Source organism: Pseudophryne corroboree, chromosome 7, assembly GCF_028390025.1.
Source record: "Pseudophryne corroboree isolate aPseCor3 chromosome 7, aPseCor3.hap2, whole genome shotgun sequence".
Classification (NCBI taxonomy): domain Eukaryota; kingdom Metazoa; phylum Chordata; class Amphibia; order Anura; family Myobatrachidae; genus Pseudophryne; species Pseudophryne corroboree.
Genome location: NC_086450.1, coordinates 57,612,167 through 57,628,225, shown reverse-complemented (window position 1 = coordinate 57,628,225; position 16,059 = coordinate 57,612,167). Strand labels below are relative to the sequence as shown.

The following is a 16,059-nucleotide window of genomic DNA, read 5'->3' as shown; positions in this document are numbered from 1 at the left end:
CGCTACAAACACCATAGAATGATGCATGTGAAAACAAACAGTGAGACTTGCAGACTTATTCAGCATTCAGTATGTACACAATAGCAGCATCCACAATGAGGCATAAAACTTAGAGGTTCAGAAAAATATGTCACTTGGAAAATGAGTGACTGGAAAGTTACTATTCATTCAGGTAACAGTCCTATACCGATGTTATAGATAAAGCCATGTGAACCATAGTTTAAAGTGTGGAATAACATTTTATTTCATAATACAGGGCGAAGGTGTCAGCACATGACATGTGGACAGCCCTGCAGACAGCATATGAGGATAACGGTCTCATAAAAATATTTAATCTAAGGTGAATATTATAGATTACCAAGTAAGTGAATGCACAAGTATGACTGATTATATCAACAAGAGGATGTCCATATCTTATCAATTGTCTGTAGGAGTCCAAGTTGAGGAAGAGCAGATCGGTATGGCAATGGTACAGAACTTAACATCGGAATTATATTTTCTAGTAGGACAAAATTGCTGCAGTTCCAAGAATGTGTACCAGTTGAATTAAATGCTGAGAATACTGCATTACACACTAAAGCTGTAAAGCCAAGAAAACTCAAGTATAAGTGCTACTCCACGTATGTCATAAAATAGGACACAAAGTATCTGAATGCATACTAAAAAAAATGTAAATGAAGTGTTACAGCAAAGATGAGTTAGCTTTAACTGTCAGACAGTATTGCTGGTATATTGACTCAGGAGCCACAAGACATTTCCGTTGTAATTAAGAATGTTTCACTACATTATGCATGTGTGATCCTATAATAGTCAAAGAAATGGGAGACAAGGTACTTACAGCAACAAAAGTTGGGACAATCATTGCTCACCTGAGAATAGGGGTTGCAACCAAAGTCACAGAACTCCAAGATGTGTTATATATACACCAGATAAGGGGACAAGCCTCATTACCATAAGTATCCTAGAGCAGAAAGGGGACAGAGTCCAGTTTGCTTAAAGAAAGAGCATTGTGTGGAACAAAAGTGGAACTGTGAGAGAAACAGGAACCCAATGCTGACAATTACATGTCCTAAACACAGAGGAGTGTTATGTGATGAAGACTTGTGATTCGCAATCTATGGACCTCTGGCACAGATGGCTAGGCCATCTTGAGTATAACAGCATCCAGAAACTTCTTGATGGGATGGTGACAGGATTATCCGTGAGTAACACAAAAAGACCAATCTGTGTTGAAAGAAATGTGGACTGGTTTTTGATACAAAGTTGTTTGTTGTATGTTTCATGTAACTTGAGAAAGCTTGTAGTGATGAGTTGTGTTGGGAATGTAGTGTGCACCTGTGCTATCTCCAAATTACCTTTACTGAGGCATTAAGGCCCTTTACCAAGATGGCCACTGACTGCTACTGTGCATGCGTGGTGCCATCTTGTCACTGTGGGGGTTATTCAGAGATTAACGCAGATTGCTGCATATGCAGCCAGATCTGTGTTCATCTCTGCACATGCTGGGGGCTGCCCAGCACAGGGCAAGGCTGCCCACCACCGGCAAACTGCGCTGCTGGCCGCATCAGCGGCAGGTGTTTGAGTGCCAGGGGTGGATTGGCCCAGCGGGGAGCTGGGAAAGTCCCTGCTGGACTGGTCCCATGCTCACCTCTGCTGGGCCAGATGGCGGCTACCACAATCGCAGCTCAGCACAGAGCTAGCCTTCCTTCCTCAATGTGTTTTATGTTTTTTTTCTGTGATTTTTTTGTATACGCATGCACCACCCATGCGTCCTGATTGTGTTTGTCAGAAGCACGCAAGAAGTATATTAGAAATGTTTTGGGCTTTCCTAGGTGGTTACAGGGGGTTGGCTAATCAGACACAGATGTGCTGGAATACTGGTTGCTGAATCACTCACATTGGAGGCCATAAAGTGTCAATGGTAGACATCAACAGGGGCTTTTCAATCCTTACAAATTCGGGTATACAGCTGTACACCACGGAAGGGCTATGTAGCACCTTTAGCATAAAGTCGCAGACACAATTACAGCAAAAGACGCAAGGATGGCTTAAATCTCAGAATTAGGCCCAATGAGTAGGGAGCCTCGCCCCTCAACAGACCCTGCCCCCATCAGGGCTGCTTCCAGAAATTTCCTTGGCTGGTTCTCCATCCAAATCCACCTCTGTTGAGTGGCACAGTACTAAACAGATGTGTAGTACTAACAGTAGCTCTAGAAGACTCTGGCGTCCCATTACTAAGCCTTGGAGAGAGATAAAGTGAATGGAGATAAAGTACCAACCAGTCAGCTCCTAACTGTCATTTTTCAAAGCAGCCTGTAACATGGCAGTTAGGAGCTGATTGGCTGGTACTTTTTATCCAGCGACTTTATCTCTCTTCAAGCCTTAGTACAGAGACCTCTTTGAGGAATATTCTGCATATACATGACTGGATGGACCTATGTATGTTCCACTTCACCTCTGTTACTATGAGATTCACATCCGCTAGTGTTTGCTATACTATGTGTGTACTATTTGTATATCACAAATAGTACACACATACCAACATAACAACCTTCTGTTTTATTGCCAGGATGCCAGTAATGTCTATTACTATAGATCAGCCAGCTTCGATCTCCCCTCACACAGAAAATGCAAGCCATTTACTCCATAAGATGATCCACCATCCCCACAACTCTATCCTGATTGATAGATGTCAATCCTATTTCTTTGTGGTATATTTACTAAAGTGCGGGTTTTTAGAAGTGGAGGTGTTACCAATGGCAATCAATCAGATTCTACTTATCACTTATATTGTACCTTATAAAAGATAATAGCTAGAACTAGAGATGAGCAGGTTCGGTTCTCAGAGAACTGAACCCTACCGGACTTCACGTCACAAGCCTGGATCCGAGTCAGGCTCGGGTTTTCCCGCCTAACTCGGAAACCCGAACGAGGCAAAATGTCATCATCCCGCTGTCGGATTCTCGCAGGGTTTGGATTCCACATAAGGAGCTGCGCATACCCGCCATTTTCACTCCGGCATTGGAGAGTGTAGAGAGAGGACATCTCAGTTCTCTCAGTGTCCGTGTCTTGTGCTGTATTTGTCCAGTCACAGTGGTTGTGTCCTCTTGCTGCCTTATGTCCATTGGTGCTGTGTTGTGCTGCATCAGTTCAATGGTGGTGTATTGTGCTGCATCAGTCCATTGGTAGTGTCTTGTGCATCAGCATTCAGTCATTGCAGTGACCAGGCAGTCACAATGGATGTGTCCTCTGCTGTCATATGTCCATTGGTGCTGTGTTGTGCTGCATCAGTTCAATGGTGGTGTATTGTGCTGCATCAGTCCATTGGTAGTGTCCTATGCATCAGCCATCAGTCATTGCAGTGACCAGGCAGTCACAATGGATGTGTCCTCTGCTGTCATATGTCCATTGGTGCTGTGTTGTGCTGCATCAGTTCAGTGGTGGTGTATTTTGCTGCATCAGTCCAGTGGTAGTGTCCTGTGCATCAGCCATCAGTCATTCCAGTGACCAGGCAGTCACAGTGGTATACTCTGCAGCCATATGTCCACTGCTGCCGTATAATAATAAATTATAATAACAAGTCCCTTACAGTGTTGCTGTGTTGTCCTGCATCAGACCAGTGGTAGTGTCCTGTGCATCAGCCATCAGTCATTCCAGTGACCAGGCAGTCACAGTGGTAAACTCTGCAGTCGTATGTCCACTGCTGCCGTATAATAATAAATTATAAATAACAACAAGTTGCTTAAAGTGTTGCTGTGTTATCCTGCATCAGACCAGTGGTAGTGTCCTGTGCATCAGCCATCAGTCATTCCAGTGACCAGGCAGTCACAGTGGTATCCTCTGCTTCCATATGTCAAGTGCTCCGGTGCAGCATATTGTGTTATATAACTCCAGAAAATAATGGAGAACAAAAATTTGGAGGATAAAATAGAGAAAGATCAAGAACCACTTCCTCCTAATGCTGAAGCTGCTGCAACTAGCCATGACATAGACGATGAAATGCCATCAATGTCGTCTGCCAAGGCCGATGCCCGATGTGATAGTAGAGGGCATGTAAAGTCCAAAAAGCCAAAGTTCAGTAAAAAAGACGCAAAAAAAGAAATTTAAATGGTCTGAGGAGAAACGTAGACTTGCCAATATGCCATTTACGACACATAGTGGCAAGGAACGGCTAAGGCCCTGGCCTATGTTCATGACTTGTGGTTCAGCTTCACGTGACAATGGAAGCCCTCAACCTCCCTTTTGCCATTTAATTCCAGTGATTTGGACGTATAATTCCAGTGATTTTGCCATTTAATTCCAGTGATTTGAACGTATAATTCCAGTGATTTGGACATATAATTCCAGTGATTTTGACGAATAATTCCAGTGATTTTGCCATTTAATTCCAGTGATTTGGACGTATAATTCCAGTGATTTAGATGTATAATTCCAGTGAAATTCCAGGGATTTTGACATATAATTCCAGTGATTTGGATGTATAATTCCAGTGATTTTGACGTATAATTCCAGTAATTTGGACGTATAATTCCAGTGATTTTGCAGTATAATTCCAGTCATTTGGACATATAAATCCATTGATTTTGCCATTTAATTCCAGTGATTTGGATGTATAATTCCAGTGGGAATTGTTTGTGTCGCTTGGCTTAGTCATACAGCTACCTCGTTGCACCTCTTCGACATCTTTGTATGAGGTGTTGTTTGGGGCCTAGTTTTTGAAAAGTACTGCTGTATAAATCCACCAATTGCAGAATTTTTAAAAATTACAGCGGTGTGCAGGAGATGCTGTCAGTGGGCCGAACAATTGCGGCCCACTTTCAACATTCAGCCACTGCGTGACACTACTAGATGGACCAGGTAGTTGTGTCGCCTAGCTTACCTCGGTGCACCTCTTTTCTTCTTTGCATCATGTGCTGTTTGGGGCCTTTTTTTTATATCTGCCCTCCTGTCTGCCACTGCAGTGCCACTCCTAGATGGGCCAATTGTTTGTGTCACTTGGTTTAGTCATACAGCTACCGCATTGCACCTCTTCTACCTCTTTGCATGAGGTGCTGTTTGGGGCCTAGTTTTTTTAAGTGTCATCCTGTCTGACACTGCAGTGCCACTCCTAGATGGGCCAGGTGTTTGTGCCGCACGCTTGTGTCATTTAGCTTACTCATACAGCCACCTCGGTGCAACCTTTTGGCCTAAAAACAATATTTTTAGGTGTGAGGTGTTCAGAATAGACTAGAAATTAGTGGAAATTAATGTTATTGAGGTTAATAATACAGTAGGATCAAAATTACCCCAAAATTCTGTGATTTTAGCCGTTTTTATGATTTTTTTCAAAAATCATCCAGATCCAAAACCAAAACATGAAAGGGTGGTTTTGGCAAAACCAAGCCAAAACCAAAACACGAAAGTGGAATTAGAACCAAAACCAAAACACAAAACACAAAAAGTGCCAGCCGCACATCTCTAGCTAGAACCTGAATGGTTGCTATGAGCAACATCTCCACTTCTAAAAACCCGCACTTTAGTACATATGCCCTTATGTCTCCCCATGCTTCACAACACCTACCTACACTAAACAAAGCTAATTAGGACCATGTTGCAGGTTGGTCTGGTTTGTATGCCCCATCATAGGCATACCCTGGAGCTCGACACATGATATAATGGCTAGGCACTCTTTCAAGCCACATTACATTATTTCTATTGAATATTATAAACAATTAAGACTGCATAAGCACTTAAGGACTCATTTAGAGTTCTACAGATGTGCGCTGGACCATTTTTGCTGGTTTGGTTCTAAGTCATCATTGGTTTTGTTTTTGGATTTCAGCCATGACTGGTTTTGGTTTTTCCAAAATTTGCCCTCCCAAAAAACAACAAAAACAAAAAATCCCATAATTTAGTCTTTTTTTGTTTCTAGAGCATTATTAACCTCAATAATATTAATTTCCACTGATTTCCAGTCAATTTGACTACCACAGTATTGTTTTCATCCAGTTTAGGCCAAAGGCTACAGCAAGCTGGCTAGTTACTAAGCGTCGAGCAGCGGCACAAACATGCGCTAGATTATAGCACATCTAAGAAAAATTGCCACAGAGCAGTGGCAAAAATGAAAGTGGTGCAAGATGGAGTGACCCTTGAAAAAAATGAACAATGTCACACTGGGGTACAACAAACAGCACAGTGCAAACAAATTAGACAATATGTTTTTTATTTTATCACTGGCAGATCAGCTCACACTGGGGGTAAATTTACTAGGATGGGAGTTCTATTTAAGAGGGGATGTTGCCCATAGCAACCTATCAAATTCTACTTCTCATTTATCTAGCAACTTCAAGCAGATAATACCTGGAGTCTGATTGGTTGCTATGGGCAACATCCCATCTCAAATAGAACTCCCATCTTAGTAAATTTACCCCACTGTGTGGAGTGGAGTCAGACCACTTTTCCGCATGCATACTGGGGTACAGTGTGCAGAACAGTACAAACGAATTATACAGTTAACTGCAGTATAAGACACAAGTACCATCCAGAGCAGTATATTAACCAGGTGTACATCTGCTAGCAATAATAAATAATAGATTGTATTCAGATACTTACCATATATTGAAACCAGCAATCCTTCCTTAGCAGCTTGCAAACAGCTTGAACCAGAGACCAGGCAAGACATGGCATCTACGGGAGACTCAGCCAGAACAGAACAAACTACACAGGCCCAAGAGCCATCACCTGTTTAAAACTGCTGGCAAACCAATCACAGTTGATCAGGCAAGCCCCCAGGCTGACATCATCACAACAGGTGAACAATTAAGCAACCATTGCAATGATTCAGTCTAGACTCGACCAGCCGAGTACAGATATCAGTACCGTAACGAGACATTTTAGCGCTGTGTGCAAGAAACAGCATCGGCGCTCCCCCCCCAATATAAAACAGAGCCAATGCGCGCCAAAAATATAGGGGCGTGGAATCAAGGGGAAGGGCATGGCCACATAACTCTTTTTTACACAGTACGGCAGGTAGAGTCCCCTTTCACACATTAGGCAGGTAGAGTCCCCTTTTACACAGTATGGCAGGCAGACTCCCTTTTTACACATTAGGCAGGTAGAGTTCCCCTTTTACACAGCACGGCACGTAGAAACTCCTTTTACACAGTACAGCAGATAGAGTCCCATTTTACACATTATGGCAGGCAGAGTCCCCCTTTAACACATTAGGCAGGTAGAGTCCACCTTTTACACATTACGACAGCAGAGTTCCCCTTTTTACACATAAGGCAGGCAGAGTCCCCCTTTTTTACACATTAGACAGCAGAGTCCCCCTTTTTACAAATTACAGTGACAGAGCCCCCTTTTTTCTAGACATTAGGCAGGAAGAGTGAGTGTATCTCTCAGGCAGGGAGAGTGAGCGTGTGTCTCACCTGTGGGGGCGATCCACAATCCAGCCCGGCCAGGCGCAGACACTCATGACAGTAGTCAGTAGCCCGATCAGGTGCAGACACTCATGACACAGGCTCTCCCAGTCCCTATCCTTTGCTGTGGCGGGTCTCACAGGCAGAGTTAGCACAGGCAGCGGTGGCTCATATACTCCTGCTGACGGCTGCAGTACGGCACACACTTCCTCTCCAGTGCACGGGTGTCGCAGGGCTTTCAGGCAGAATTACCAGAGGCAGTGGCGGCTCATGTACAAGAACTGGCACCTGCAGTAGCGATCCCACTCCCTCTCCATTTTAGAGGCGGCAGCGGGTCTCACACACGGAATAACCCGACGGGGGCTGTGTAACTCCAAACAAATGACGCCTGTGGCACCACTTCCCGTCCCTTACAGAGGCGGCGCCAGCGACCAGCAGAACTTTCTCTACTCCCTCACTGAATACAACGGCCGTACGTGGGGGTGTGCTGCCAGATGGTGCGCCTTCAGTGCAGTTGCACTTTGGGCAAGGCACCATCAGCACACACCTAGTTACAGCCCTGACAGATATAACAAATTATCCACCATTTTTTATTACAGATATAAAGAATACTGTCATGATACCAGGTTTCATTTTGGCCCACTTGCCCCACAACACTGACTGGCCACCCAGTAATACATTATGTGCTACATGATGATACCTAGTACTCTTAAGAATACTTAAGTCTACGTCTGATAAACAGATTCCACACCAGCGTTCTAGTGCCTCCTTTAAGATAGGTAAATCTAAAGCAGGTTCTAGCAAATCTGTGTCCCTCTACCCACCTCAGATGCATACTGAAGCTTTAGCTGCGTCATGTTTACAAACCTCTGTGGTTACGGCCTCAAAGCCCGTAGCGGCAAAGGAAATTTCTGACACCATAATGCCTCTTATTTATAAAAGGTTTGATAACAAGGAGGCACGTCTTGACGCTACCCTTGTGCGCAATGATTCTCATCTGTATTACAGCACTCAAGAGTACAATGAGTGATAATGAGGATAGACTGACTTCATATTTGTCAGAATTCCACATAGTCCCATAGTGATACTATTCAAATGTTAAGGGACAAGGTGGATGACTTGGAAAATAGACATAACACAACCTACACTTGGGCCCTTATTCAACTTCAGTTGCAAAATTAAAGTTCACAAATCGGCCGATTATTGGATGGCTGCGCACGCGCAAAGGCCAAAATGCATTTTCAATGTGATCGCAGGCCCAGAAAAGTGATCGTTTGTGGGTGGTTACATGGCCTTTATGGGGAGTGGTTGGGAAAATGCAGGTGTGTCATGGCCATTTTCGGGGCGGCCATCTGATGTCAGCTGCAATTGCTGGGATTCAAAACATGGCGCCACTGCGACTGCAGCGGCATAGATCCTGCGTATGCATGGGTCAACAGGAATTGTCGATGGTACTCGATTTCTGCGTATGCATCGCCATTATGAGAATGTATATATAAATTTGCAAATACATAAAGTAGGTGGATGTCTTTAACCTTTTTGGGCGGCTCTTCACATGCATTTTGTAGCAGAGGCAGTTCTGAGAAAATCACAATTTCTGTCTCAATAGCAATCCAAGCTGAATAAGGCCCTTTATAAGCTTCCCTGAAAGCATTAAAGGAGCATCCATACTGAAGTTCCTGAGTATGGATATACCTGTGGTCCTGGGCATTCAAGATTACCTTGGAGTAAGTCAGATTGAACAAGCTCGTCGGTTGGGGCCTGAAAGGGAAGGGAATTGGTCTAGACCTCATCCCGTTATTGCTATAATCTTAGACGGGCAAAAAGTGGGCTGTTACAGCTGATTGAAAAAAGTAAAAAAAGCGGCACCTATACAAGTGCCTCGTTGACAGGCATGGGCTTTCAGCCCACATCAAAGCACATCTCTGTCAGCGAGGCACATGTGATTGGACAGCGGATCCAGTGCTGCATCCGCGTCTCCAATCACCAATAAGGGACTCAGAGCTGTCAATGATAATTATCAGCTCCCCTCTCCTCATTCCCCTGACTCCTCACCTGCTGCTAATGGGAGCCGGCAGGAGCCGCCGGTTCCTGGTGATCTCCATTACCCCACGGGCGCAGCTAGCAGCACCGGGGAGTGGGGAGAGCAGCAGGCATGGAGGTGGCAGTGGAAAGCCCAGAGCACCATGCAGCTGCAGCTGGCGCTCTCCTCCTCCTCTCAGGCAGCAGACCCAGCAGCAGCTCTGGGCCTGCTGCACTATACTTCTGGCAGCTCTGCGCAGGGCCCAGGTGAGAGGGTCTGGGGTAGTGGGCTGAAAGTAGTGTGGGCAGGGGGGAAGCTCACCCCCACATCCGAGACAGGAGGCACTATGTGTAACTGGCACTGCAGGATGCATTATGTGTAACTGGCACTACAGAGGGCACAACGTGTAATGCACTACAGGGGGCATTACGTGTAACTGGCACTACAGGATGCATTACATGTAACTGGCACCACAGGACGCATTATGTGTAACTGGCACTACAGGGGGCATTACATGTAACTGGTGCTAGAGGGGGCATAACGTGTAACTGGCACTACAGGGGGCATTACGTGTAATTGGCACTATACTTGGGGCATTATGTTATCTGGCACTATACTGGGGCATTACGTGTAAGGAGCACTGCTTTGGACATTATGTGTAAGGCTGCCAATTATGTTTGTAGGGGGGTGATATGTATATATATTTGTAATTTGATTTCATAATATATAGTTGTGAGGCCATGCCCACTTTCAGAGGAGCGTGTGCTCCTTTGGCGTGCACATTGGGGAGAGGGGGTGCTTTAAATGATCTCGCTCAAAGTTCTAGTGGGCCTGGAGCCGGCTTTGGGTACTTTGGGGTCTGTCCTGTAATCACAGTACAGTATAGACACAATGGCTGCAATACCAGCCCACTACCAGTGTACCCTAATGTTTCTGCTGTTCCTAAAAAGTGAGCTGAGGTTTGTGTTCTTGTGCTGCTGGGGATGTACTGGAGAAGCCAGTGCCTCCCAAGCCATTGACCTCACCGCATATCACTGCTGTGGAGGTCTGTCGCTACTTACACACATAACATAAGATTTGCATTGTTATATCGAGCTAAATGAAGAGTTGTGGAAAATGGCCAAACTTCAGTTTTTACTGGCCTTTGGAGATTATAGCCCTAGTTTTACAAGACCGTTCACCTCATAAATCTTCAAATCACTGAAGCCTTTCTTGATTACACTAGTTTTACCTATTAAATGTTATATTTTCACATAGTTAGGTTTTGGTTATCTTTTGCCTGAGGAGAGTTTAACTCTCTTGTTCCCATATCCCAATGGACTTTTCCGATACTTGATTGTTAATTGGCCTTAAAGGCAGGGCCATAACTAGGTGTGTGCGGAGTGTGCTCCACACATAGCACTGCAAGGTAGGGGGCGCTGTTGGCAGCACTTGTCAGTAATGAATTATCTAATTACTTTCACTTGCAGAGTCCCCCCTTTTTGAAGCCCAGCATCTGCTGACCGCCCCTGTCTCCTACCCCCACCCCTTGTGTCGCTAATACCTATACAGCATTCATGGACTTGATGCGTAGGTTGTGAGTTTGAGTCCAGGGTGTGGTAGTATATTGAAATGTGTTATTTAATGAGGGGTATTGTGGATTGTGGCTGAATGGTGATGAGCTCTCAGGTTGAGTGCATCAATGTGGTATAGAGGATTTGTGTCCAAATCCATTTTTTTTCCAGTTTTCTATGTGTGTCTATTATACGTGTGTGTGTGTGTGTGTGTGTGTGTGTGTGTGTGTGTGTGTGTGTGTGTGTACTATATGTGTATATGTGGGGAAGGGGCATCATGACATGGGATTTCTCCCCACGTAGCATGCGTATTATGTCCCTGCTGGAAAAATGGGGGGGGGGGCAGGGAGTGACCAGGAATATTCCAGATATGGTTTTTTTCCGAATAACAGAATACCTCTTTTCCGGATTGTTGCCAGGGTTCTGCAATGGGTTCTGGAGAGTTGGCGAGTGGGTACCGGGGGTCTGTGGTAGGTCTGGCACATCAGAAGGGGGTACCGGGGGATCCGCGGCGGGTCCCAGTAGCAGTGACGGTGAGGTTATGGCTGCAAAGCCACTCGCCCACCTGTCCGTGATTGGCCGCTGCCTCCAGTTATGTCATGACGTAACTACAGGGCCGAAATATTCCGGTTTTCAGAATATTTTGGTTTTCGTGTATCCGGATAACGGATGGCCGACCTTTGCTTGCATGTTGGTTCGATTGGTTATTGCTAATACATTAATAATTTGTAAAACATTTTTAAACAGAAATAACTGCCGTGTGTTTGTGCTGCTGCTCTGTTGCATAGTTTAGCCAGGTGTGTTGGTGAACAATAATGTGAGCTGTGAGGTGGTCAAAATTGACTGGAAATGACTGTAAATAAATTAGAGATGTGCGGTGGGCACTTTTTGGGTTTTGTGTTTTGGTTTTGGATCTAGATCCCTGCTCATGATTTGGATCTGGATAGGTTTTGCCAAAATCACCCTTTCGGGTTTTGGTTTTAGATTTGGATGATTTTGAAAAAAACACAAAAACAGCTAAAATTACAGAATTTAGGGGTAATTTTGATCCTACGGTATTATTAACCTCAATAACATTCATTTCCACTCATTTCCAGTCTATTCTGAACACTTCACAATATAGTTTTTAGGCCAAAAGGTTGCACCGAGGTCGCTGGATGACTAAGCTAACTGACACAAGTGGGCGGCACAAATACCTGGCCCATCTAGGAGTGGCACTGCAGTGTCAGACAGGATGGCAGATTTAAAAACTAGGCACCAAACAGCACATGATGCAAAGAAAAAAAAGAGGTGCACTGAGGTTGCTGGATAACTAAGCTAAGTGACACAAGTTTGTGACACAAACACCTGGCCCATCTAGGAGTGGCACTGCAGTGTCAGACAGGACGGCACTTTTAAAAACTAGGCCCCAAACAGCACATGATGCAAAGAAAAAAAGAGGTGCACCGAGGTTGCTGGATGACTAAGCTAAGTGACACAAGTGTGTGGCACAAACACCTGGCCCATCTAGGAGTGGCACTGCAGTGTCAGACAGGGGGTTGGCTCACATCTCTAATCCCGTTATCACTTTGGCTCAACTTGTCTTGTACTACAGCTCAGTTTATCTACATCTAAATGCCATTTCTACCATCTAAACAAAATTGTAAGATTGAAAATAAGGAGTTTTTAACTGCTTTCAAAGAGTGATGAAATTTATTATTTGGCTTTTCAATTCCCAACAAATTCTTCGTTGATTATAAAAGCTCTTGATCCTAGGATTTTCTCTGGACTGATTTCTACTCTCCAGTATAAAGAACACCATCAAACCTAAAGGTACTTAGGCCTAGATTTATCAAGCATTGAAGAGTGATTAATTGCCCGGTGATAAAGTTACAGCCAATCTGCTCCTAACTGCCATGTTACAGGCTGTGTTTGAAAAATGACAGTTAGGAGCTGCTTGGTTGGTATTTTATCTTCGTGCAATTTATCACTCTCCAAGGCTTGATAACTCTGTGCCTTTGACTGTTACAGTATATTCTCCAGCAATTGGAATTCCCCAAATGCAATGGTCGGTATCAAATTACACACTGTCGATAACTGTCATTAATTGTATTGTGGGGGCTATCCTATTATTCCTGATGTGGCTAGTTAAACCCTCTTCCCCCAATGCCGGCACTTATCGCGGATTATGGAGATGCAATACAACATGGGATCAGGGAATTATCCCATATCCCATGTGTTTCGTGCGATCACGGGTCCGTTTTCAGCCGATGAAAACAAACCCTAATTGGATACCACAATCATCGGTCTTTAATCGTGATATCCATCCATTTTCACCCGCCTAAAACGGATCGAATTTAATTGGATACCCACCAATATGGCCACAAGGTATTCCAGGACTTGCAACTACTGTTTTTGACCATCTTGAGATGTATTTATTTAATCTAATACAGGTTGAGTATCCCATATCCAAATATTCCGAAAAACGGAATATTCCGAAATACGGACTTTTTTGAGTGAGACTGAGATAGTGAAACTTTTGTTTTTTGATGGCTCAATGTACACAAACTTTGTTTAATACTCAAAGTTATTAAAAATATTGTATTAAATGACCTTCAGGCTGTGTGTATAAGGTGTATATGAAACATAAATGAATTGTGTTAATGTACACCCACTTTGTTTAATGCACAAAGTTATAAAAAATATTGGCTAAAATGACCTTCAGGCTGTGTGTATAAGATGTATATGAAACATAAATGCATTCTGTGCTTAGACTTAGGTCCCATCATCATGATAACTCATTATGGTATGCAATTATTCCAAAATACGGAAAAATCCCATATCCAAAATTCCTTTGGTCCCAAGCGTTTTGGATAAGGGATACTCAACCTGTACACGTACAGTAAGCACTCTCTTTGCTTTGCGTGATTTCTTTCCTACATATCTTCAGTGTGTAAATGAGTTCAACTATAAATTATAAACACCTTAATGTTTTGCACTTTTTATCTACTGTACTCATCTGTTTGTGAGCAGTGCAGTATATGCCCAAATAAGCTGTTCTGTGCAGTAAGTTGGAGCCTGATGTATGAAGTTGTTGTTTCTACATTTTTGTTTGCCATATGTTCTACAAAAACCTGCACACAATTTGTGGCATCACAAATGTTCATGAAACATACAAAGTCTAGTCTCACCTCATCACAAATGTTTGTTAGTTTCTCTGAACAATTTTTATATTGTAAGGCAAACTTTGGATGCAAAGCATGAAATGCCAGACAGCCTCTTTTCTTAAGTACACGATTTACTTCTAAAATGAATTGGTCTGCAAGGAACCAATGAGCAGCAAGATCTACATTAATCAGATCCACAGAGGCATCTTCCAAAGGCATCTTCTCAGCTGGGGAAATCCTGTGAAGAAAAGTCACAAATGGTCAATTTTAGTATAGTCAAATCATAGTCAGATTAAGAGTGGTACGCAGTGAATTCTATACACTGGGCCCACCTTAGTCTGCCCCCCCCCCCCAGCTGGAGCAAACTGACATCACTAGCTCTCCCTTTTATGCAGCAGTAGATCCAGGCAGACAGAATGTGAGTAGGACAGTATGCAGTGCAGGCAGAGACACAGGAGTATCATAAGATAAGATACAGAGGGAGCTTCCAGGCCAGAGGAGAGATTGGAGGAGGGAGAGAGCTATAAGTGATTCAGGAATCCCTTCTTCTCCTCCTCCCAACCTGAGTGTCTAGATCCTGTGTAACATGTTATCTAATGAGAACATTCAGGTCTAGAGAGACACACACACACACACACACACACACACACACACACACACACACACACACACAAACACAAATTCCTCCTGAGTCCTATCCCAGTGTGTAAGTAGTACAGAGGTGGTTGCTATTCTTGCATGTGACAAGATAAATTCTAGAATTTGTTTTTCTATGTGTATTTTAAGGTTGTTTAAGTTTTATTTATGTATCTGAGTGCTACATATATTTTCTGTCTATGGTCTCATTGCACTAAACTGTAACAACCAGCTCTCAGTTTTAGAGAATATCCATGATGGACAGAGAGATGACAATGAATACACAAACTTAAAAGGTTTAGTGAACACAATTGTTGAGAAGAAAATATTTGCATAGCTACAGTACATGCACAAAGGTTTGCTCTGACAATATCACAACTACTGTAGCATTAGATTTTAAATCCAATATCTCTGCCTCATGACATTGTTGTGAATTGTCTCAATTAGGACAAAAACAGTTACAACTTTAACTAATAGACGGCAGTAGAGTTACATCTTAATACTGTGTTTCCCAAACTTTTTTGAATCACGGAGTCCTAGAGTAGCAGACTTTTTTTCACAGAACCCCTAGGCAAAAAGTTTCTTATTGTCAAATTCAGAAAAAAATTATTAAATTAACTACGTTGTGTTTATATGTTATCCTCAGGTTCAGTTATATGGAGAGGAACAGCATTTGCTTCTGTTTGTTCGCATATTTTGTTATTGGAAGCCACAAGCACTAGTTTTGCCTTTCACATTGACCATAAACAATTTGAATTGGCTCTCGACCATCAACCCAGGGCACCCCTGCAAGCACCCCAAGGCACCTCAGGGTGCCACAGCAACCATTTTGGGAACCACCGTCTTAATACATAAGATAATTAGCAAAAAATTACATCTTTAGGAGTTATGGGGTCATATAGATAAGTACTATAGTAACACTTGTGTTCATAGACAGTGCTGTTTCCCGCGGCGGGCAAGCTGTGTGGTTGCACGCGGTGCCGGCAGCAGCACTTTGTGACTCCCATCCTGCTCCCCTCCTCCCTCCCATAGTACTCCTCTCAGGGGGAATTTTGCGAAACTTGCTCCCCCCCTGAGCGGAGTACTATGGGTGGGAGGAGGGGGAGCAGAAAAAACTGGGGTGTAAGGTAGTCTTTTCCTGTGAGGCCACTCCCATTTTAATGAGGTGTCTGGTGTATATACAGGTTGAGTATCCCTTATCCAAAATTCTAAATCACACATTTTTGGTTCCCCCACTGAGATAATGACACATATATATTAGAGATGAGCATGTTCGGTTCTCCGAGAACCGAACCCCCCAC

General features: G+C 43.6%; 1 protein-coding gene across 1 annotated transcript in view; it reads right to left on the bottom strand.

The window, feature by feature from the left end:
• The window catches only part of LOC134943366 (uncharacterized), an 86,951-nt gene that overhangs the window by 55,704 nt on the left and 15,188 nt on the right, over positions 1–16,059 (bottom strand). The window contains exon 3 of the mRNA XM_063932255.1: positions 14,147–14,360. Within this exon, the coding sequence (XP_063788325.1) occupies positions 14,147–14,360 (214 nt within the window). The remainder of the gene's footprint in view (positions 1–14,146; positions 14,361–16,059) is intronic.